This window comes from Myotis nattereri (assembly GCF_964212035.1).
Source record: "Myotis nattereri genome assembly, chromosome: 16".
Lineage (NCBI taxonomy): Eukaryota > Metazoa > Chordata > Mammalia > Chiroptera > Vespertilionidae > Myotis > Myotis nattereri.
This window is the reverse complement of record NC_138091.1, coordinates 36838504-36859920: the sequence shown is the minus strand read 5'-3', so window position 1 is coordinate 36859920 and position 21417 is coordinate 36838504. Positions and strand designations below refer to the sequence as shown.

The 21417-nt window shown below is 50.0% G+C and overlaps 1 protein-coding gene across 2 annotated transcripts; it reads right to left on the bottom strand.

The window, feature by feature from the left end:
• Positions 1-3866: 3866 nt before the first annotated feature.
• Positions 3867-14997, bottom strand: MYL4 (myosin light chain 4; the record flags this gene model as incomplete). Of its 2 annotated transcripts, XM_081110489.1 has the most annotated exons (7): positions 3867-4043; positions 4576-4620; positions 5626-5703; positions 6148-6321; positions 8488-8637; positions 12312-12339; positions 14772-14997. In XM_081110489.1, the coding sequence occupies 6 exons, from the start codon at positions 14886-14888 to the stop codon at positions 4592-4594; spliced, it is 576 nt and encodes a 191-aa protein (XP_080966615.1). In that variant the 3' UTR covers positions 3867-4043; positions 4576-4591. The 2 variants fall into 2 exon arrangements, with proteins under 2 accessions (XP_080966615.1, XP_080966616.1); XM_081110490.1 differs by lacking the exon at positions 5626-5703 and having other exon boundaries at positions 3870-4043; positions 14772-14888.
• Between the last annotated feature and the right edge of the window lie 6420 nt (positions 14998-21417).

The window sequence follows — 21417 nt, the reverse complement described above, 5'->3', positions numbered from 1 at the left end:
AACCCAAATCTCTCAGTGCCAGCAAAAAAAAAAAAAAAAAAAAAAAAAAAAATGCATTAAGTAAACGATTGTGAAACTAACCACCATTCAAAAGAGCTCTTTCCACATTCTCACTGGTGACCAAGATTTTGAATGCTTGATCTTTGCCTTCTGGCTTCTCCTTAACATGCAGAGCACAGAGAGGCGAGCTGAGAGCTGAAGTGTGGGTGGAAATGGAATGGGAGCAAGGGTAGGGCCAAGGCAACCTTCTTTTGGACTCTGCTTTGAACGCCGGGAGAAGGCAGTTGAGGGAGCCCTGAGACCCGCGCCGCGAGATGGGCTGTTTCAAGTCCTCAGAAGCCGAGACCAAAGTTCGCACGCCACAAAGGAAACCAAGGCCAGGACATCGTCCACTCTCTGTTCCTACACCGGCCACGGCCCTTGGTTACGAAATGAAATGCCTGTCCCTAGTAACACTATAAGAATGTATGTAAATGCAAAACGACTAAGATTTTCTAGAAAGTGCGCACACTCTCTTCGGTATGACCAAAAGTCTGTGAGATGGGAAGCATCTCCATTTGATGCTGGCGTCTGTTATAAGAAAAAATAAACTGATAGGACAGTGGGCATGACCTTCAAGAAGATTTACATCCACAAGGAGCCCACATATCTGAGGGAGGAAGCCAGTGGAGGCCACTGGAACATGATAAAGGAACAGAGGAGAAGAAGTGACCACAGGGATGCGGTTGAGCCGGTGGGCCCCGGCCCCAGCTGTGGGGAGGGAGGAGGAATGCACCCAGGCAGACCCAACAGAGTCTGAGGCAAGATCCAGAGGAACTTGGTAGGAATCCTCACTCAGCTAAAAGTGAGGCCTCGAAAGAAGTACTAAAAGGTGGAACTTCCTCTCTAAACCTAAGTGTGACCCAAGGAATGGCTGGGGGAGAGGTGGAAATGAAGAAAGTGCCGGGAGAAGGAGACGAACTATCTGAGAGCACATGGCTGCCCGGAAGGAAGGCTGGCCACAGCAGAGGCAGCGTCAAAACACTCAGGGGAAAGATAAACAGGATCCCACGAAGGCTCTGAAACAGCAGTTCTTACCCTTTGTCGAGTCTCTGACCCCTTTGAAAACAATATGACAATTCTCTCCTTGGAAAAAGAGCATGAATGTCCCCACAAGGGTCTTCCTGGTAAAGAATCTCTGGTCCTATCACCAGAGGAATGGCTGGTACTCACAGCAGAACTGGAAACAACTAAAAAAGGAAACAGGTGGGGAAGGGGCTGAAAGATGGAGCTGAGGAAAGACAGTTCTGCAGGGTTCTTATCCACCATGGATGGAAGGAGGGGTAGCCAACAGCAAATGACTAATAAAAGTTGCGGCACGGGACTGTGAGAGCAGGCCCAGAAGGCGTAAGTCCGAACGAGGTGGAATTTTTTGCTTCATGTTAAAATGAACAAAAAGAGGCTGTTCATAGCACCAAGATCAGGAAGGGCTGGCAGTGTGACATCAGCAGCACATCCCAACCTCTATTTCGACCTCAGTTCTGTCTTTTCTGTCAATGAGATTAATTTCCAAACTGTAACATGTGACACTACATTGCTAAGAAGAAACGGAGCTCAGGGAATCACACACCTGGGCGTCTTATTGAAAGCATGCCGCTGCAAGTGTGCCATCTAGTGGTAGGAGGCAGATATTGCATCATTAACCATCTTCACAAACACACATTCTACCTTAAAAGCCCTAGTAACCAAAAAGCTTTTAACCTAGAGGAGGATAAATACAGTATGGCACTATGCTAAATGCTGCTCCGCTCTCAGGTGATTACACTTTACTAGAAGTCTTAGGCTCTCCTCTAGCTCTGATATCTTCAGTTCAAATTTGGTGATTGCATCAAGGAGACTAAATTATGGCCATTGCTAAGTAGCAGAGACCTCTGGCAGTGGGAAAATTCCAAAGGGTAGGAGGAATACTTGGGGCAGAAAGAGCAGTGCACATCAGGAGGTAGGAATAACATGGATCAAGCAAGAAGGGAGGAGAAAGAAGAGGAAGAAGAGGAGGAGGAGGAAGAGGAGGAGAGGGGACAGAGCAGGGAGCTAACAGAGGGGAAAGAGGTCAGCCGGCTGCTGCAAGTGCTGTTCCTAGGAGACTGGGGCAAATAAAGGAAGGCCTTAGACACTGACAGGAAGGTTTGAGAATGACCAGTAGGCCTTAGGGAGGTTTTGTAAATCCTAATTAGGGAAGATATTTTATGAAATTGGCATTTTCTGAATATTAATATTATGCTGTTGGTTTGCAAAGTGAACTCTGTACACAGAGGGCAAGGAGAAAGAGGCAGACCCTCCAGATCGGTACGTAGCAGGTTTGATAAGAACGGGAACTTATGTATGAGGCTTGTTTGGGGCAGCAGAAAGATAAGTAGATCTTGGCACCAGAATCTTCCAAGTTTAGGTAGAGACTGTAATGGGGCTCAGTCACATACACAGTCCAGATGGTCTCAACAACACAGTGCTCGTTCAAGGCCGTGTCCTTGAAACAGCTCCTAGTATTGGAACAGTGGACAGAGGGTACCCGCCAAGGACAAGGGAGGGGGTGAGGAGCCTCCAATGCCCTGGTCCACCTCTAGGGTCAGCTGGCACTCACATTCTCTTGATGACCTCCTCCAGCTTGCCTCTCCATGCTCCTTTGCCCTCCCAGCCTGAGGTCTGTGCTCCCTCTGGCCCGACCCTTTCCAGGGCCCTAAGCTGGAGCCCAGGGTATGGAGCCCAGGGTTTGAACAGGGAGTCAGGGAGATGGCCAAAACATGCAAGGCCCAAAGCTTTGTACCTAAAGGGCCACATCAAGAAACAAGGACCATAAACAAAATGTGGTAACACATACAATGAAATACTTATTCAGCCTTAAAAAGAAGAAAATTCTGAATATGCTAAAACATAGATGAACCTTGAGGACGTTAAGTGAAGGCTAATAAGCCAGTCACACAAAGACAAATACTGTCCAACCCCATTTAGATGAGGTATCTAGAGCAGTCAAATTCATAGGGACAGGAAGTAGAATGGTGGTTGCCAGAGACTTTGGGGGGAGGGAGTAGTTGTTGTTTAAGGAGCATAAAGGTTAAGATTTGCAAGATGAAAAGTCCTGGAGGTTGGTTGTACAACAGTGTGAATATACCTAGCACCACAGAATTGTACACTTAAAAATGGTTAAGATGGAAAATTTTATATTATGTGTATTTAACCACAATTTTTTTAAGCAGCAAGGACCATATATCTGAGGAGTCCCTGGTGTCCCCAGAGCTCCTGATGCCCCTCTCCTTCCTTGCCAGCTGGAGGTGGATAAGCTGGACAGTGAGCCTTGGAAGGAACGGAACTCCTCCTATTACCACTCCTCGAACCGCAGACCCTCCAGAGCTCTCTGCTCGTGGTCTGACCCTCGTGCTTCTATCTAGATCAGCCGTGGGCAAACTATGGCCCGCGGAAATGAACAAAACTAAAAAAAAAAAAAAAAAAAAAAAAAAGGCCATACCCTTTTATGTAATGATGTTTACTTTGAATTTATATTAGTTCACACAAACACTCCATCCATGCTTTTGTTCCAGCCCTCCGGTCCAGTTTAAGAACCCATTGTGGCCCTCGAGTCAAAAAGTTTGCCCACCCCTGAACTAGATCCATGAGGAGCCCTTGTCTCCTGACTCCCAGATACTACTCATTTCTCTGAGGAATACACATGAGGCCTCAAGTGACCTCTCTCTCTCTCTCTCTCTCTCTCTCTCTCTCTCTCTCTCTCTCTCTTTCTCTCTCTCTCTTTCACACACACACACACACACACACACACACACACACACACACACCCCTAAATTAATTAGTGTTTAAGAAACAACTCAGAGACTGGTGGGGATCAGGGAACGCGGCCCAGCCTTGCTGGGGCTGTTTATTTGCAGGGAGGGCTATGGGCCCATGAGGCACTCGGGCTGTGGTGCAGTGATGAGTCCAGGACTCCCGCTCCAGCTCCGTCACTCAGGGCCTCTCACTAACTCACCCTGGGAGGGCTAGGTCCAAGGGCCAGGTACCTGGAAGGAAGTGCTAGATGGAAAGGGCATCTCTCCCTCCATACCCAGTCCCTACCCGCCCCTCCCATAACAGACCCCACCTCCCTATCAGGATGGCACCAAGCCCAGGGGAGCACAGAGAAGAGAGTGAGGAACAGGATCAAGAGCACAGGCCAGGGACCCTCCTTCCACCTGGGACCTGGCTTTCTCATCCACCAGAACCTGTACAAGCGGCCCCAGGCCTGCGGGAGAAAATGGTGTCTGGCCTTGAGAGACCCTGGGAGAGGCAGGAGGATGTGGCTGATGAGAGTCAAGGTAGGGTGCAAAGGCCAGGGAGGACAGGAAGCTGGGCAGGAAGGGAATGAGGAGAGGAGACAGGAGCAAAGGGGTTGGAGAGGAGATGATGGAAGGGGCTGGGCTGCGCTCCAGTCATCAGCCCCTGCGGTTTCCTCTCCTGGGTCAGGGCTGGGCCAGAAGAGTCTGGGGCATGTGATGTTGTTCCAAAGCCCCTCTGTGGCCCCAGAAAGGACCAGGTTCGAGAGGTTGTACTCACCCTGGAGGGGCCTGCTTCACCCCGACATGATGTGCTTGACAAAGGCTGGGAAACAAGACAAAAATCAGCCATTGGCCCTGGCTGGTTTGGCTCAGTGGATAGAATGTCAGCCTGGGGACTGAAGGGCCCCGGGTTTGATCCCAGTCAAGGGCACATGTCTGGGTTGTGGGCTCAATCCCCGGTGGGGGTCGTGCAGGAGGCAGCCAATAGATTCTCTCTCATCATTGATGTTTCTATCTCCCTCTCCCTTCCTCTCTGAAATCAATAAAAATATATATTTTTTAAAAGTCAGCCCTTGCCGAAACCGGTTTGGCTCAGTGGATAGAGTGTCGGCCTGTGGACTGGAAGGTCCCAGGTTCGATTCCGGTCAAGGGCATGTGCCTGGGTTGCGGGCACATCCCCAGGGGGAGGTGTGCAGGAGGCAGCTGATGGATGTTTCTCTCTCATCGATGTTTCTAACTCTCTATCTCTCTCCCTTCCTCTCTGCGAAAAATCAATAAAACATTTTTTTTTAAAAGAAATCAGCCCTTGAACTTGGCCCTCCTCAGCTCTTTATTGCCCTCTTGGCCCCTTAAACCTCTTCCCTCCTCCCTATATTGCCTGACTTCAAACCTCCCTGCTATCCCTTCTCCAGACTGTGGTTCTTCCTCTCATTTGAGGATTGGCGGGGGAGCTGGAAGAGGGAAAGAGACCTCAGTTGTGCCCTCTGTCCCCGCTGTGCTGACGCTCGACATAAATGCCATGTAGAACCTTCACTAGTCCCCACGACCTTGAGAAAGGTGCCTGCATCACCCCATTTCTCAGGTGAGAAAACCGAGGCTCAGGGAAGGTAAGTGACCTGATGAAGGTGACGCAGCTCAGGCATCACAGCTCTATCTCCGAACCCCATGCTTCCGCCATTGTACCAGGATGGGAAGGAACAGCACCAAAGCCAAACCGGTGGCCATGCCCACTGGCTCCTGGCCCTGTTCTACTCTGCAGTCCGCCCGGCCCTCACTGTGCTGGCCCTTCTTGCCTGGGTACGCGGGGAAGCGAGGCAGGACCTGATACCTTCGTAATTGATGCAGCCATTGGCATCCTCCTGCCCAGCTAACAGCTGCTCCACTTCCGCCTCAGTCATCTTCTCTCCTGGGGCGGGAGGCAGGAGGCTCTTAGTTGCAGATGGCAAAGGAGGGACAGGAAAAACCCAAACGCCCCCTCCAGTCTGAAGGACTTCCTGACCTGGGAAGCGGTCAGACCGTACCGCCCCCAAAGGCACTGCAGAGTGGAGCCAAGGGTCTTACAGCCCTTCCTAGACCCCCAGGCCTCTCCCTCTGCCTTGCAGCTCTCACTGGGTGAACAGACCAGGGCCCCAGTGACCAAGGCAAAGGTAAGGACAGGAACCCTGGGTCCCACCTCTCAGGCCTCAGCAATCACCCCTGCTCTGCCAACCTGCTCCCCTCTTCTTCCAAACCCAGCTGGGGCAGGGAGCCAGGGCTGGACCAGGATGTGATCCTCAGGACGCAGGAACTCCCCAAATCTGCCCCCAGGCACCTCCCACCCCTCCACTCTGCTTCTGCCCGGCTGGCATACCCAGGGTGGCAAGGACATGGCGAAGCTCAGCGCCCATGACCGTGCCGTTGCTCTCCTTGTCGAACACGCGCAGCCCCTCCACGAAGTCCTCGTAGGTGCCCTGCTCCTTGTTGCGGGAGATGTGCTGCAGGATGGGCAGGAACGTCTCAAAGTCCAGCATCTTGGCATTCATCTCTGCAGGCGGCAGGGGAAGGAAAGAGAAGTGACGTGAGCAGAATCGCGAGGGGAGCAGAGGGGCCTCCTCCCAGCTCTGCCGGGTAGGACTGTCCCTGGCAGCACCCAGGGCTTGGCTGCAGCCACTTCTGGGTGGGACACCCAGCCAGGGATCCTGGAGGGCCCAGAGCCCACAGGAGCAAAGCAGGAGGCTGGCTCTGCGGCATTCTTCTCAGTGAAAGGCAGAAGCGAAAAGGAACCACCAGACTCTGAGCTCCAGGTGGCCAGCCAGGTGGGGAGCTGAGGGGGCAACAACAGAATCTGAGGGGCCCAACTGAGACTTCGGACATGTGACAGACATACAGTCACAGAGGCAAACTGCTAGGATTGCAAAAAAAAAAAAAAAATTTATTTTTTATAACTCAGCATTTGGGGTTCATTACTGGACCACATTGACTAGAGCTATCTGAAGCAATAATTTTTATAAATTTACAATTCTCTTATGACTAGTATACTTCTCCCCCATTGTAGTGTGTTAAAAAGCTTCAGTTTAATACAGTGGTTCTCAACCTTGGCTGCACATTAGGATCACCTGGGAATCTTTTTAAAATCCTGATTTCTGGGCCTCATCCTCCGGAAATTCTGTTTCTTTGTTACTAATGTTGTGGCCCCAACCCATAACAAAGAAACAGAATTTCCGGAGGATGGGGCCCAGAAATCAGGATTTTTAAAAAGATTCCCAGGTGATTCTAATGTGCAGCCAAGGTTGAGAACCACTGATTTAATAGATGTAAACCATTTTTTAAAAATATTTTTTATTGATTTTAAAGAGGGAGAGGGAGAGAGAGAAAACACACATCAATAATGAGAGAGACTCATCAATCAGCTGCCTCCTGGACCCACTCCCCACAATGGCGATGGAGCCAGCAACCCCAGGCATCTGCCCTGATGGGGAATCCCCTGACCTCCTGGTCCACAGGTGGGTGTTTAACCACTGAGCCACACTGGCTGGACTCTTTCTTTTATAACAACCTAGAAACCCCTCCAAATGGAAGTGCCCAGATATCTTTTGACCCCTGAGAAGCCCCGCCGACCTGAACAAGCTTCTGGTCCTTGAAAGATCAGACGGAGGCCTAAAACCAGGACTACAGGCTTTATTAGAGGAAAAGCACCTGCCGGGCTGCCTCACAAGACAGCAACACGTACGTGCAGGGGTGGGCACACTTTTGAGGGGCGGAATGGGAAGGGGTGGGGGGCTTAGTGTATTCGGTGGGCACTGATTGGTGGTTTATTGCATTGTCCATATAGGACAAGGGCTTAGGGCATTTGGCAGGTGTGGATTGGTGGCCCAATGTATAGTCCATATAAGGTACCTGGTTAGTCACTCAGGTATTTCTGGGCTGCAGGTTACATCATACCCCGCCCACTAGGGGGGGGAAGGGAGGATCTATCAGTCCTCTGGCCCTTTCCTACCCACATCCTTCACCCTGCACTGGTGTCTTCACCAGCAAAAGGAGGAGGGGAGGGGTCAGAACAAAGGAAGGGGGAGGGGACCTCCAGAGATGGCTGCACCCTGGGTGGGGTGCTCCTGCCATGTCTGCATGTCTGCCTGGCCCCACCTAGTGCCAGCACCTCTGAGGAGCAGGACCTGTGGGAAAGGACTGGGGCAGGAGCAGCTGTTAACTTTACTGCCTCACATGACAGATGACACTCACCAATGAGACACACTCCCTTGCACCACTTTCTAAACTCCCATTGGCCGAATGCAAATGAGTGAAAGAGGCATCACTCTAGAGCTAATCTTGAATCCGCTCTAATTTCTATTAAATGAGTAATTTGCCACCCTCAGTGCTCTGACCATTATCAGACACAAATTATTTGCGATAAAACTCACAAGGGTCACAGGATATCTCAGCGCTGTGACGCCTAGACGAAGGGCTCCCGGGTGGGGAGTGGGGGCGGGTGGCTAGTTATCAGATTCCCACCGAGCCTCCCTTCCCAGTGTCCCTGGCACCCTTGAGTGTCAGAGGAGGATAGGATGTCGCTTTGCCCTCCAGGAGCAAGGCCAGGCCACATTCTGCAAGGGTCAGCTACGTGGGGAGGGAGGCTGGTCGAGAAGGGATACAGGGGAGAAGGGAGGGAGGGGCCCACAGGCGGCAGATCTGGGCGAAAGGCCCAGCGGCTGACCTTCGGGCTTGGGCTTGCCCAGGACGCGCAGCACCTCCGCGTTGGTGGGGTTCTGGCCCAGCGCCCGCAGCACGTCCCCACACTGCGCGTAGGCGATCTTCATCTCCCCAGTCGGCGTCCGGTCGAACAGCGAAAAGGCCTCTTTGAACTCTGCGGAGAGACGACCCAGCTCAGCGCCCTGGGCCAGGGGAAGGCAGGGGCTGGGGGCTGATCGGCCTCCACCCGGGCTGAAGGGCAGCCCAATGTGGCTTATAAAATGTTTCAATATTTCCCTCCCGGGTCCTCCCTGGAGCACACACCCACCCCGTTTTCTGACAACTAAAGGGGCAGCCTAGGGCCCGTGACCTGTTCCAACGCTGGGTCTGGGATCTCTGCTATCAGTCGGTTGTCACATAATGAATGTCTCCCCTGCTTCCAGCCCTCCCAGCCACCCATCCTCCCCAGGTGCAGGTGAGGATCCCGACTGTTGAACATGTCAGGGAAGTGAAAGCAGCACTGGTTCAGGGGTAAGAATTCCTGGCTTTGCAGACCTCGGCAGGATAAGCCGGGCGGGTCTGTTTTCCTGGCACCACGGGGAGCAACAGCGCCACCCACCGGGCACGCCCAGTTACTGGGAGCGTCAGAGGAGATGGCAGCATGTGGAGGCACTCTGCCAAGTGATCATACCTGTTCGAAAGTCAGCTAATTAATATCAGTACTTCCTGTCCCGGGCTCAAAGAGGGCTCCCAGGCCAGAGAAGACGACACGGTGGAAACAGACCTTCCGACTCTGCCACTGACCAGCACATGGCCTCAGGCAAACCACTAAACTCTGCGTGTCCTCCTTTTTTTGGCTCTAAGTGGGGATACAGCGTTCACCTGAGTGGGTTGCTGAGGCCGATGGGGATTTCCTGGTTCTCAAGCCAGCTTAGATCTACAAGGACTACACTCCCTGAAGGGATCAGGGCAGGTGTCCACGGGGCCAGGCTGAATGAAGACACTCCTGGGCCCTTGCAAAGAACCTTAATTCCTCACTAATTTGGATTCAAGCAGTTCATTACTGGGGATAATTTGGACTGGGAATGGCATTGAAGTTACCTTATACCATCCACAAAGAAATCGTTTACTAAGCAGATTAACAATATAAGCCAAAGAAGAATGTGTAAACTTCTCAGGAGAAAAGCTGTGTTTAATCCTCTCCAAGTACGTTAAAAACAATTATTTACTTAGAGGCTGCATATGGGTTATTTACAAATCATTCCACATGTCAAAGCTGGCTCCCCAAAACGTTTACTTGTACCTCTTTGTTAGGCTTTGGATGAATTTAAAAGATAGAAAACCGCATGTCTGTCACATTATTGAATAATTGAGTTCAAATTCCATTTTCATTGCTTACTAGCTGTGTGACTTTGGGAAAGTAAATATTTAACTCTATAAAATCTCTTCTATAAATGGCACCTGTCTCACAGGGTCTTTTAATTACATCCAAATTAAATACAATAATTTATGTAAAAAACCTTAATACAATGAATGGCACATATCAAATCCTCCAACAATGATATTAGTATTATTTTACTGAGTTTAATCCTAATTTTACCATTTAACTATGTGACCAAGTCACTTAACCTCAATAAACCTAGGTTTCCACCTCTGTAATAAGGAAATAACACCAATCTCACATCTGTGTTGGAGGGTTTAATTTGTTTTTTTTAACTTTTGAAGCAATTAGCTTGCCTTTCAGCACAAATTCAGTGCTCAATAAATACATATTGTTAGTTGACTCTGAACTCTGACTTTTTGATCTCCTCCTGGTTCACTCAAATAAGTCAGGTCGAATCTAATAAAAGAAGGAATCTCCTCATAAAAGAAGACTATAATGATACCTCATAGGAAGATGGTACATGAGGAGGAAAGGAATAAGAACAACCTACGACTTGAGTCCTTACTGTGGGCCAGGCCCTGAGCTGATAATTTTTCATGGATTATCTCATTAATCTTTACAAAAACCTTATGCTGTCGGTATTATTGCCCTCATTTTGGACCAATGCAGATGTGACTTCTCACCAGCTATCAAGGAAACCAAGGAAATGGTGAGGAGGAAGGAGAAGGAAGAGACTTGCAGCGACTGCTAATGCTCCACCCACCAGGCACTCCCAGTTACTGAGAGCATCAAATGAGATGGCAGTGTGTGGAGGCACTCTGCAACGTGATAATACCTGTTCAAAAGGAATTACACACACAGGAAAACCAAACACTGAAGTTTAGCATTGATACCAGAGAAAAACAAAACCAGGGTGACCTTGAGGTGTCTGAGAGGTGATGCTAATGGGCTCAGAAGAAACCTTTTCTCAATAGTCTATAGCTTGTTAGAGCAATGAGCAATGATGGTAACCCCTTTCTAGAAGGACATGAAAATCTGGAGAGGGACCAGAGAAGGAAGTCAAAACACCAGGAGATGGGCGAAGGGGCAACCATCAAGTTGGAGGGTGGGTGGAGATCTGGAAGCTTGTCTTGAAGCTACATTAAGTAACACTTCACATAAGATTGAGAAAAATAAGTTGTCTTCATCAAAGATGGAGAAGCATTGCTAACGGAGATCACAGGTGGACTAGGGCAACCCCAATCAGTGTTGGCCCTGCCACCATTAGTGGGTGAGCATCTTGGCAGATTTCAGGAGGAAGGAAGAGGAAGCTGGTAACCCAAAGGAGGGCTTTCCAATAACAGGTACAGGAATGAGGGCTTTTAAATATGTTAGAGAGTAGATTTGGGGGATAGAGGAGGGAAAAGGCATTTTTGCTATGCATTTATTATGTTCCAGGTGGTCTGGCAGAGCAGTTAAGAACTACTAGTAGATCTGGAATCAGATTGCCTGAATTTGGATCTTGACTCCACTACCGACTGCCTGTGTGAGACTGGGCAAGCCACCCAACTTCTCTAAGCCTCAGCTTTGTCACCTGTAAAATGGGGTGGTAATAGTCCCCATCTCTCAGGGTTGTTGTGAGAATTAAATGAGTTAATGCAGGCTCAAATAATAGCATGTCGTAGGCAAAAGTGAACAAATGGCAAATCAACACCAAATATGTTTGCTATTATGATAATGACTAGAGGCCTGGTGCACAGAATTTGTGCGGGGGGGGGGGGGGCGCGGGGGGGAGGGTATGTCCCTCAGCCCAGCCTGCACCCTCTCCAATCTGGGACCCCTTGAGGGATGTCCGACTGCCTGTTTAGGCCCGATCCCAGTGTGGGCCCAAACGGACCTAAACGGGCCTAAACAGGCAGTCAGACATCCCTCTCACAATTCAGGACTGCTGGCTCCCAACCGCTCGCCTGCCTGCCTGATCACCCCCTAACCGCTCCCCTGCCAGCTCGATTGCCCCAAATTGCCCTCCTCTGTTGGCCTGGTTCCCCCCAAACTGCCCTCCCCTGCAGGCCTGGTCTCCACCAACTGCCCTCCATTGCTAGCCCGGTCACCCCTAATTGCCCTCCCCTGCAGGCCTGATTGCCCCCAACTGCCCTCCCCTGCAGGCCTGGTCCCCCCCAACTGCCCTCCCCTGCAGGCCTGGTCCCCCCCAACTGCCCTCCCCTGCAGGCCATCTTGTGGTGGCCATCTTGTGTCCACATGGGGCAGCCATCTTGTGTTGGAGTGGCAGTCAATTTGCATATTACTCTTTTATTAGATAGGGTGGTGATTACTATTATGGTGATGACAACAATTCCTCCTCTTCCTCCTCTTCCTCCTCCTCCTCCTCCTCCTCCTCCTCCTCCTCGTCCTCCTCCTCTAAGAAGTGCAACAGAGAGGGTATGTGTGGGTGGAGGTGGGGGCGGACGGGAGCTGTTAGTACTCACCTTCTATCTGGTCAGCAGTGAAGTCTATCTGTGGAGAGAGAAACAGAGGCGTGAGAGCGCCAAAGGTTTCCAAAGGGAAGCGGAAGTGGCTTCCACCGCAGTCAGGTCACCTCCAACAGGCCCTGATCAGGAGGGAGGAGGCTGCGGGCTAAAGGTAGCACACCAGCCCCTGATGCATGGGACACGACTGACAGGCGGTGAAATAATGCAGCCTCCAAGTCTCTCTCAGCACCACTCGTTAAGTGATGATTCCCAGTGAAATGCCCTGGGTAACTCTAGAACCTACACCCACTCCCTACTGTAATTTCTTTGTGTCAAATGTGAATTCCTTGTCCTATCGGCCATAAACTGACCTCACGTTCATCCCTTCAGACTCTCCCTGCTCCACAATCCTCCCACAGCCACACCTCCTCTCCCTTTGGGCACCTCCACTCCTCACCCTTGGGCTCCCTTTCCTTTTTTTCTTTTCTTTCTTTCTTTCTTTTTTTTTTTTTTGGTTTGTTTTTTTTGTTTGTTTTTGTTTTTTTGTTAATCCTCACCAGAGGATATTTTTCCCATTGATTTTTAGAGAAAGTGGAACGTAGAGCGGGGAAGAGTGCCCAGACACTAGGACCAGGCCTGCAAGTGGTGTCCCACAGGCGTGGTGCATTAGGAGAACAAATCAGAAATAAAGGTGTCCTGCTGGGGAGATAGTCAGCTTTTTTTTCCCCCCTTTTTAATATATTTTTATTGATTTCAGAGAGGAAGGGAGAGGGAAAGAGAGATAGAAATATCAATGATGATAGAGAATCATTGATCGGCCGCCTCCTGCACGCCCCTTACTGGGGATCGAGCCCACAATCCAGGCATGTGCCCTTGACTGGAATCAAACCCAGGACCCTTCAGTCCACAGGCCAGATAGTCAGCTTTTCTTGCCAGGCTCTGCCCATAGAGTGATGTATGACCTAGAGTACCTGCGGGTGTTCTTCAGATCCTACACGATGCCTCAGTTTCCCCAGAGTAGTGCCATAACCGAGCTCAGGGATGGGCAACTGCCTTCCTCTCTTGGCCAAGCCAGTTCTGCTTAACTCCTGCCCCTTGGCGGCATCACCACAGATCAACCCAGGGTCCTTGGCCCAACTGCAGGGTCTCTGGGGCTGTGGGGGCCGGGAGGAACCTTAAGAGGGCCAGGGAGGGTCATCCAATGAGAGCTGGGGTTTTCATCTCCTGCCTACTTGTCACAGAACCTGCTCCTGGGCTTTTAATTTGCTCTGGTTCCTCACCACCCAGCCCTGACTTGAGGCTGATATTCCCAGGGGCCCACCACGCCCAACCTGTTATTAATAGCTCTTCATACCAGTGGCCAGTTGCCCTCTTACATTCCGGTGCCAAGGCTTAAAACTGCTTCACTCTCCAGAGGCCTCTGACCTGCTCCTTCCTAGGCCTTTCCCCTCCCAGTTCCATTCCTTTGGCAGCTGCGCCGGAGAGCGGGGCAGCCTGAAAGGACTGAGTCAGCAGCAGGGCCTACGCCAGCCCCAGAAAGAGGAACCTGCCGATGTCAGGGAGACAGGGCAGGGCCGAGAGGGAATGGGGCTGGGGTGGGAGAGGAAGCAGGGTCAGCAGCCTCACCAGGTGAGAGCGAGGGTCTTGGCTGGGGTGGGCCAGTGCTCTGCCGATGCCAGATAGGGGCCCAGGCTGAGGCCACAGAAGGAGCTGCCCACCTGGTGGGGAGGAGGCGAGGGAACCAGGTTTCTCTCACCTCATCTTTGAGAGTGAAGCCTTCCCCAGGCACAGGGAGCACACTCCCTCACTGCGGACATCGCTGACTACACATTCCGCTGGCAGTTACATGACATGTCCTTTTTCCATGTAGAAAACAGACTACCTCTGGGGAAAGGGTCAGTCACTTTCACTTCACTATGGTGGCCTCCAAAGTGCCTTAAAAAGGTTGAATGGCCCTAATCAGTTTGGCTCAGTGGATAGAGCGTCGGCCTGCGGACTGAAAGGTCCCGGGTTCGATTCCGGTCAAGGGCATGTACCTTGGTTGCGGGCAACATCCCCAGTAGGAGGTGTGCAGGAGGCAGCTGATCGATGTTCCTCTCTCTCTCTCATCGATGTTTCTAACTCTCTATCCCTCTCCTTTCCTCTCTGTAAAAAAAATCAATAAAATGTATTTTTTTAAAAAAGGTTGAATGGTTGCACTTCCCTGCCATTCCCAACTCTGCTGGGCAAGTTAGGGTGACAGAGCAGCACTTTGTCAGACGGAGCAGAAACCCGTTCTTCTTGAGGGGCAAGACCTACAACCCAAAACACTCTCCCCAGCCCCAGCACCTGCCCCACTGCCCCCCAGGACTGTGATCTGGGGCATGGACCCCATAGCGTCACCCGAGTCCAGCCTCCTTGAAGTAGGTCTCTAAGCTTCAGACCAATAGGGTCCTGAATGCCATCCCCACCCCATCCCAGCGGCTGAGGCTCACTCACCTTTACACTCTTGGGGTCAAAGGCAGGTTCCTTGGGGGGCTCGGGAGCTGGGGCAGGAGCTGGGGCTGGAGCTGCCTTGGCCGCTTCCTTCTTGGGCTCAGGCTTCTTGGGAGGCATGTTGCCTTGCCGAGATCTTTAGTGGAGGTGGCACCTAGGAAGGAACCAAGAGCTGTGGCACCTGGGAAACGAGACGGGAGTCTGGGCCGCCTCCCTCCCCTTTTATCCTGGGCAGGAGCCCCCACAGAGGGCCTGGGTGAGAGCAAGAGCAGCTGCTACTGACTATAAAAGGAAGAAACACCAGCAGGGGACAGCTGACAACTGTGTATTGTCACCAGGTTTGGTGCTCCCGGCCCCCTCCCCCTCTCCCCACTCCTCACACCCCTCGCAGCCTCTACCTCTGGGACAGGCTGACCCCTTCCTGCCAATTGGAGGAAACCCAGAGGGGCCAGGAAAGCAGGCCCTCTCAAAAATGCCAGCGTCCAGCCAGAGAGATGAGCTGACTTGAGCAGTTGATAACCCTCACACAAAGCCCAGGGGAGGGTCAGGCTTTTTTTAGCCCCTCCTGAGCGGAGGCAGCCCACTGCACATTCCTTTGAAGCCAAGATCCTTTAAGCTGAGAGCCACTCTGGGGCCTCAGCTCTGTCCTGAGGCTCAACTCTCAGGCCTGCAGCCCGGAAGCAGCAGCTGGTCCGGCCAATGCACACTGTCCCACCCCCCACCCCCAATCCACAGGGTGAATGCTCATCTTCCAGAGCAGGCACCCTAGGAACTCCACAGACCTCGGGTCCCCACCGAACTTATTCATTCACACAACAGGTGTCGAGCATTTAACATATGCCCCGGGGGACCAGGAGGAGCGGTAGAGAGGTGTGGCTGAAAGGTGATGGGACTGGGGGTCAGAAAACTCAGGTCTCAATTTGTACTGTATCTCTAACTCATTCTGTGCCACCTGGGTGTGTGTGTGTGTGTGTGTGTGTGTGTGTGTGTGTGTGTGTGTGTTGCTTACTGTGTACCAGGCACTGTTAAGTGCTGTTTATAAAATCTCATTAAGTCTTCATCACAACCCTATAAGGTAAATATTATTATTACTGCCATATTTCACAGGGGGAGATTGAGACGAAAAGTAGCAACAACTAACAAGGTCACTCAGCTAATGAGCTATGAGATGCATGAGAGCCCAGGAGTGTCTGATTCTAACGTTTATGCTTGAATGCTTGATACGACCATCCCATTTATGGGGGACACATATGTCTGTGTGTTCATTAGAAAATTCAGGATGAATACACACTAACTAAAGTGTTAACAGGAGACACCCCCTGGAGACCTACAGGGTGAGGACAGGACGATGACAGCAATTGACAGTTTTTTACCCTTTCACTTCCTGTATTCATGGACATTTTTATAACGAGCATGTGCTGTTTTTGTGAGACGTGTTGAAAGTCAATAAACGTTCAGAAAAACAACACACACAAAAGCTTAGCCACTGCACAGAATTGCTTTGAGCTGGATCCTGAGACCATAGTTCAGAGGATAAAAGGAAATCATGCTGAGAAAGGCAGAAAAGTCATTTGGCCTTCCTAGGCCAAGTTTCCTCGCCTATAAAACCAGATTGCTAGACTACGGAACACCTGGTCCCTGTTAGCTCCTAAGCTTGCAATCTGCCAATTCCCAGGCTCCCTAAGCTCAGGCTCCAAGTCCCAGATCTTTCAGAACCCGAAGGGCACTTAGAGATCGTCCCCTCCACTTGGTTTTATAGATGAGGAATCTAAGCCCAGGGACCTCAAGACATACAGGCAGAGGTGAGCATCTAATTCTGCCCTGTGTGTGGCGCTCTGACACCACCCTGCCCCTCCTGTAACCTGTACCTGCTCTCACTGCTGGTGGCTGATGAGCCTTCAAAGGGAACTGAGGGTGGGGATGGACCAGGACTTGCCCAAGGGGATACTAGAGCAAGGCCAGGGTGCAAACCGTAGGCTAGCCCTGGTCCTGGGCTGGTGTGGAGGCTCCTTCGCTCTTTTCCCCTCACCTTTTCTCTTCTTCGGCCTCCCCTGCTCTCTTCCTTCTGAGTCCTTGTCACCTGCTCCCGGGTGCCTCTGCCTGCACCCTTCCCGTTTCCCTGTCTGACCCCTCCGTGACTACCTTATTCCCCAGGAGGGTTGGGAACTCAGGTGGTTGATGAGGAAGGAAGAAAGAGGAAGCCGGGCCTCTCCCCACTCTCTTCCCCTTCCCAGACCGGGTGCCCTGCAGGGTTTACAGAGATCCACAAGCTGGCGTTTCTGGAGAAAGCTGCAGGCCAGAAGCTGGATGACCCAGACCCGAGTCCTGACTTTGCCAGCCACTTCCCCTCTCTGGGCCTCAGCTGGCTTGTCTCTTAAATGAGAGATGATGAGGCGCTTTCAAGTGGTTCAGCAGACACCTAAGGCTCCCTGGCTTGCTGCCACTGCAAGGGACAAAGAGAGTCCAGGTTTGGGAGCTCCCCCACCCCCTGCCACTATAAGCAGCACCTCTCCTGTGTGCTTCATATGCCCTCAATACTTTTCTAAGAAATGGTTCCATGGTTTAAAAGTTCTAAAATAAGCCGTAACCGGTTTGGCTCAGTGGATAGAGTGTTGGCCTGCGGACTGAAGGGTCCCAGGTTCGATTCCAGCCAAGGGCATGTACCTTGGTTGCGGGTACATCCCTGGAGGGAGGTGTGCAGGAGGCAGCTGATCGATGTTTCTCTCTCATCGATGTTTCTAACTCTCTCTCTCCCTTCCTCTCTGTAAAAAATCAATAAAATATATTTTTTAAAAAGTTTTAAAATAACTGCTGAATGAGATGCTCTCAGATGTTCCCTTCCAGTTAAAAAACAAGTTATTCTAATCATTCTAGAAAGAAGTGTGATCTTCAAAAGATAGAGCTGGGAGGTGGTCCTTTTCTTTCTTTCTTTCTTTCTTTCTTTCTTTCTTTCTTCCTTTCTTCTTTCTTTCTTTTTCTTTCTTTTCTAAGGAGAAGCAAAATATCCAATCTGCTTGGGAATAGAGAGATGAGGCTAGGAAGCTGGGAAAGCTGAATGGGGCTCAAGTGCCATCAGGAACACGGAGAGGGTGTGGGCTTTAGAGGCGGATACGCATAGGTCTGAATCCTGGTTTTGCCATCATTTCCTTGGGCCTGGTCCTCTCAGGACCTTCCATAGCAAACATTTCCTTCTCTAGTGGTTGTGTGATCGGCATGAAAGGATGTCAGTAAGGCACCACAAACCATCTCTGGCTCGTAGGAAACATTCATTGCTGTTCATTTCTTTTTGCTTCCCCAGGCAGATGAAGCTAGAGATGTCCTCAGGTCTCTCCGATTTCCCAGGAAAAAAATCCAGGAGAGGGGCCCACACGAGAGAGGCAAGGAAGGCGGCAGTGGCTAACGAGCGTATAGGGGTACAAGGTACGGATATAGGAATGAGGAAGAAGTGAGAAGGAATGGGGTGCGGGGGAGGGCAGCAGCTGGGTCCCCATGGTGTGAAATATTTGTGGCTCAGAAAGCATGTAGCAGGTCCCTGGGGCCAGGCAGATAAGGAGCCTGTCTGCCTGAAACCGTAGGCCGCCGGCACCCCAGTGGGGGAGGAGATGCTCCTCAAATCCGTTTCTAATTCTCTGTAAGCCAGCTCAGCTGAAAAGTGTCTGGCACTTCAGAAGGGACCAGAGGAGAGCTGTGGTTTCCCAGAAAGAGCCATGCATCAAGAATCAAGACACCCGACACTAGCCTTGTTGTTGCTAAAACTCAAGACGCCCACCGTTCCTAAGAGCTCGGTCACTGGAGTCAGAGGTTTCACTTTCTCAGGATCTGCATTCTCCTTCATTGTCACTGAGTTTCACCTTCAAATCTTATCCATCTAGAGAATCCTTCCGGGGCCTATGACAGGGTCTTACTCTCCAGTACATGTTGGCCAACCCAGAGCAAAGGAAGAGCGAAGGAAAGCAGCAGAAATGTGAAGAGGCCAGTCTAGCAGCACGTACTGGCAGCCTCGCAACTGGCCAGGGAGGCCTCGGGTGGTTCCTGGGCCAGAGTCACTCCAGGCCACTCAAATGCTTCCTCTGGGAGGACTTCAAACTCAGTGCATGGAATACCCAGGCAGAATCTCACACCAACCAGTTTACGTCACATGTCAAATTCAGAGACAAACCCCCAGAAGAGAAATGACATCAGACCTCATTAGGGCTGGGCTTACGCACACTCACTCACCCTCATCCCTTCGCCTCTAACCGCGCAGAGCCTGTGTCCTGCCCTGAGAGACGTACGTTAGAGTCTCCAGCTTGGGCTCAAATGCTGCTGACAGCAGGGCTGGCCATTAAGGCCTCGTCCTTGTCACCCTCCTTCCTCTCTTCTAGCCAATATCGCATAAGCTAGACACCACGGGGCAGACGTGGCCAACACTACATTAACCTGTCCATAGAGGACGCTGCAAGGGAGAGGTTAGGAGGGCCTCTGCTGCAAGGGAGAGGTTAGGAGGGCCCACCCAGGAGCCAGACTGCCAGGGTAAGAGTCCTGAACAGGTTAGTTCACTAGGGAAGCTAGTTAACTTCTTTATGCCTCAGTTTTCCCATCTATCCAATGGGACAGCTAATATAACCACATAGGGCTGAGTCACATGGGTCACATGCTTACAACAATGTCTAGCACAGAGCAAGTGCTCAAAATCCTTAAGCTTCAGTCCTGATGGAACTAATGCGACCGCTGCTCCCTCTCCCGAGACCGACCGTGGAAGAATTATAAAGAGAAAATACCAATATTTCAAACTGTTGTGTGTGGTAGGGGGGTGGCTGTGGTTTCGGGCAGGAGGGGGCCAGGTATGGCTGTGGAATGATAAAAAGAAAAGGAGCTAAAATAAAATTACATCTAGCAAAAAGGAAAAAAGACAAGGAGCTCTGATGGTCTGATCTCTTTTCATCCACCACTATCTTAGAGCAAACAGTGATGCCCCTTCACCGGTGTGACTCAAACCTGTGGCCCAGGTGCTGGTGAGGCCAGCATCAGGGCACTGCAGAGGAGCCGTGCTGGTGACGAACTGATTAAAAAACAGAGAAGGGGCCGAAACCGGTTTGGCTCAGTGGATGGAGCGTCGGCTTGCGGACTGAAAGGTCCCAGGTTCGATTCCGGTCAGGGGCATGTGCCTGGGTTTCGGGCACATCCCCAGTGGGAGATGTGCAGGAGGCAACTGATCGATGTTTCTCTCTCATCGATGTTTCTAACTCTCTCTCTCTCTCTCTCCCTTCCTCTCTGTAAAAAAATCAATAAAATATATTTAAAAAAAAAAAAAACAGAGAAGGGGCAACCAGACTTTACCTGTTGTTTCCCCTCCTCATCCCTTCAACTCTCAGGGCAGGTGAATTACCATCTTAGAAGCACCTCCCCCTAAGGTTAAAATTGAAGCTCCAATGAAAGAAAATGCTTTTTTGTGTCTTAGCAAGATAGGTACAAGAATTTATGCTAAAACAGAAACCTCTCATAATGCACATTTTTAAACATAATATGCGGAAATTTTAATTAAAATCAACAGCACTACAATAAACTGGCTGCAAAATCCACACGAAAGGTTTAAATGTTTTGTTGATATTAATAAATTTCGAATTGCTTTTCCATTTAAGCAATATCTCCTGAATTTCATGTTAGTGATACCGAGTTAACACAAGAACGAGTGAATTTAGTTAGCTTGGGATGTAGTTGTGAAATTTGTATGCTTTTGCTTCAAAGTCAAGTCAATTCTCAAATAGATAAAACAATTTTGTCAATTTGGATGAGAATACTAAAGGGAAATACTTTTTGGTACTTGATTCAATTATTGGAAAAATTTAAAGTATTCTTGGAACAATTTAGGTATGTAAATCAACTTTTTCAACTGTAAATTTTATAAACTTTAAATGCAGATCAAGTATTTCTGATAAAAATTTAACATTCAAATTAAGATGCACTATAAGAATAAAACACACAGATTTTGAAGACCAAATAAAGAATGCAATACATCTCATTAGTAAATGTTATACTGATGACATGTTGAACATTTAACATGTAACATTTTGGATATTCTGGGTTAAATAAAATGTTATTTTAATAATTTAAATGCATGCATACTAGAAGCATACTAGAACCATTATTCAAAAACACATACAGCCCTAACCATTTGACTCAGGGGATAGAGTGTCAGCCTGCAGACCAAAGGGTCCTGGGTTCAATTCCAGTCAAGGGCACGTACCTTGGTTGCAGGCTCCTCCCTGGCCGGGCTCTGGTCAGGGGCGTGCAGAAGGCAACCAATCAATGTGTTTCTCTCACACTGATGTTTCTGTCTTTCCCTCTCTCTTCCACTCTCCCTAAAAATCAATGGAAAAAAATATCCTCGGGTGAGAATTAACAAAAAACAAACAAAAATCACACATACAAAGAAACAAAAATACACATTAAAAATAATTGACGATTGCCCAACAGGAATGTAGTTTGAATGGGATGGGGCAATGAGAGAAAAGGGATTAATAAATAATTAAACAAGAGAGGCCTTGCATGGACCACTGATGAAAGAAAGTTATAAATCAAGGAGAATGATTAACCTGATCCTCTGTATCTAAGATTCGTTTACTACCAAGGAAGGAGGGGGAAAGCAATGAATAACCTGAAGTCTCAT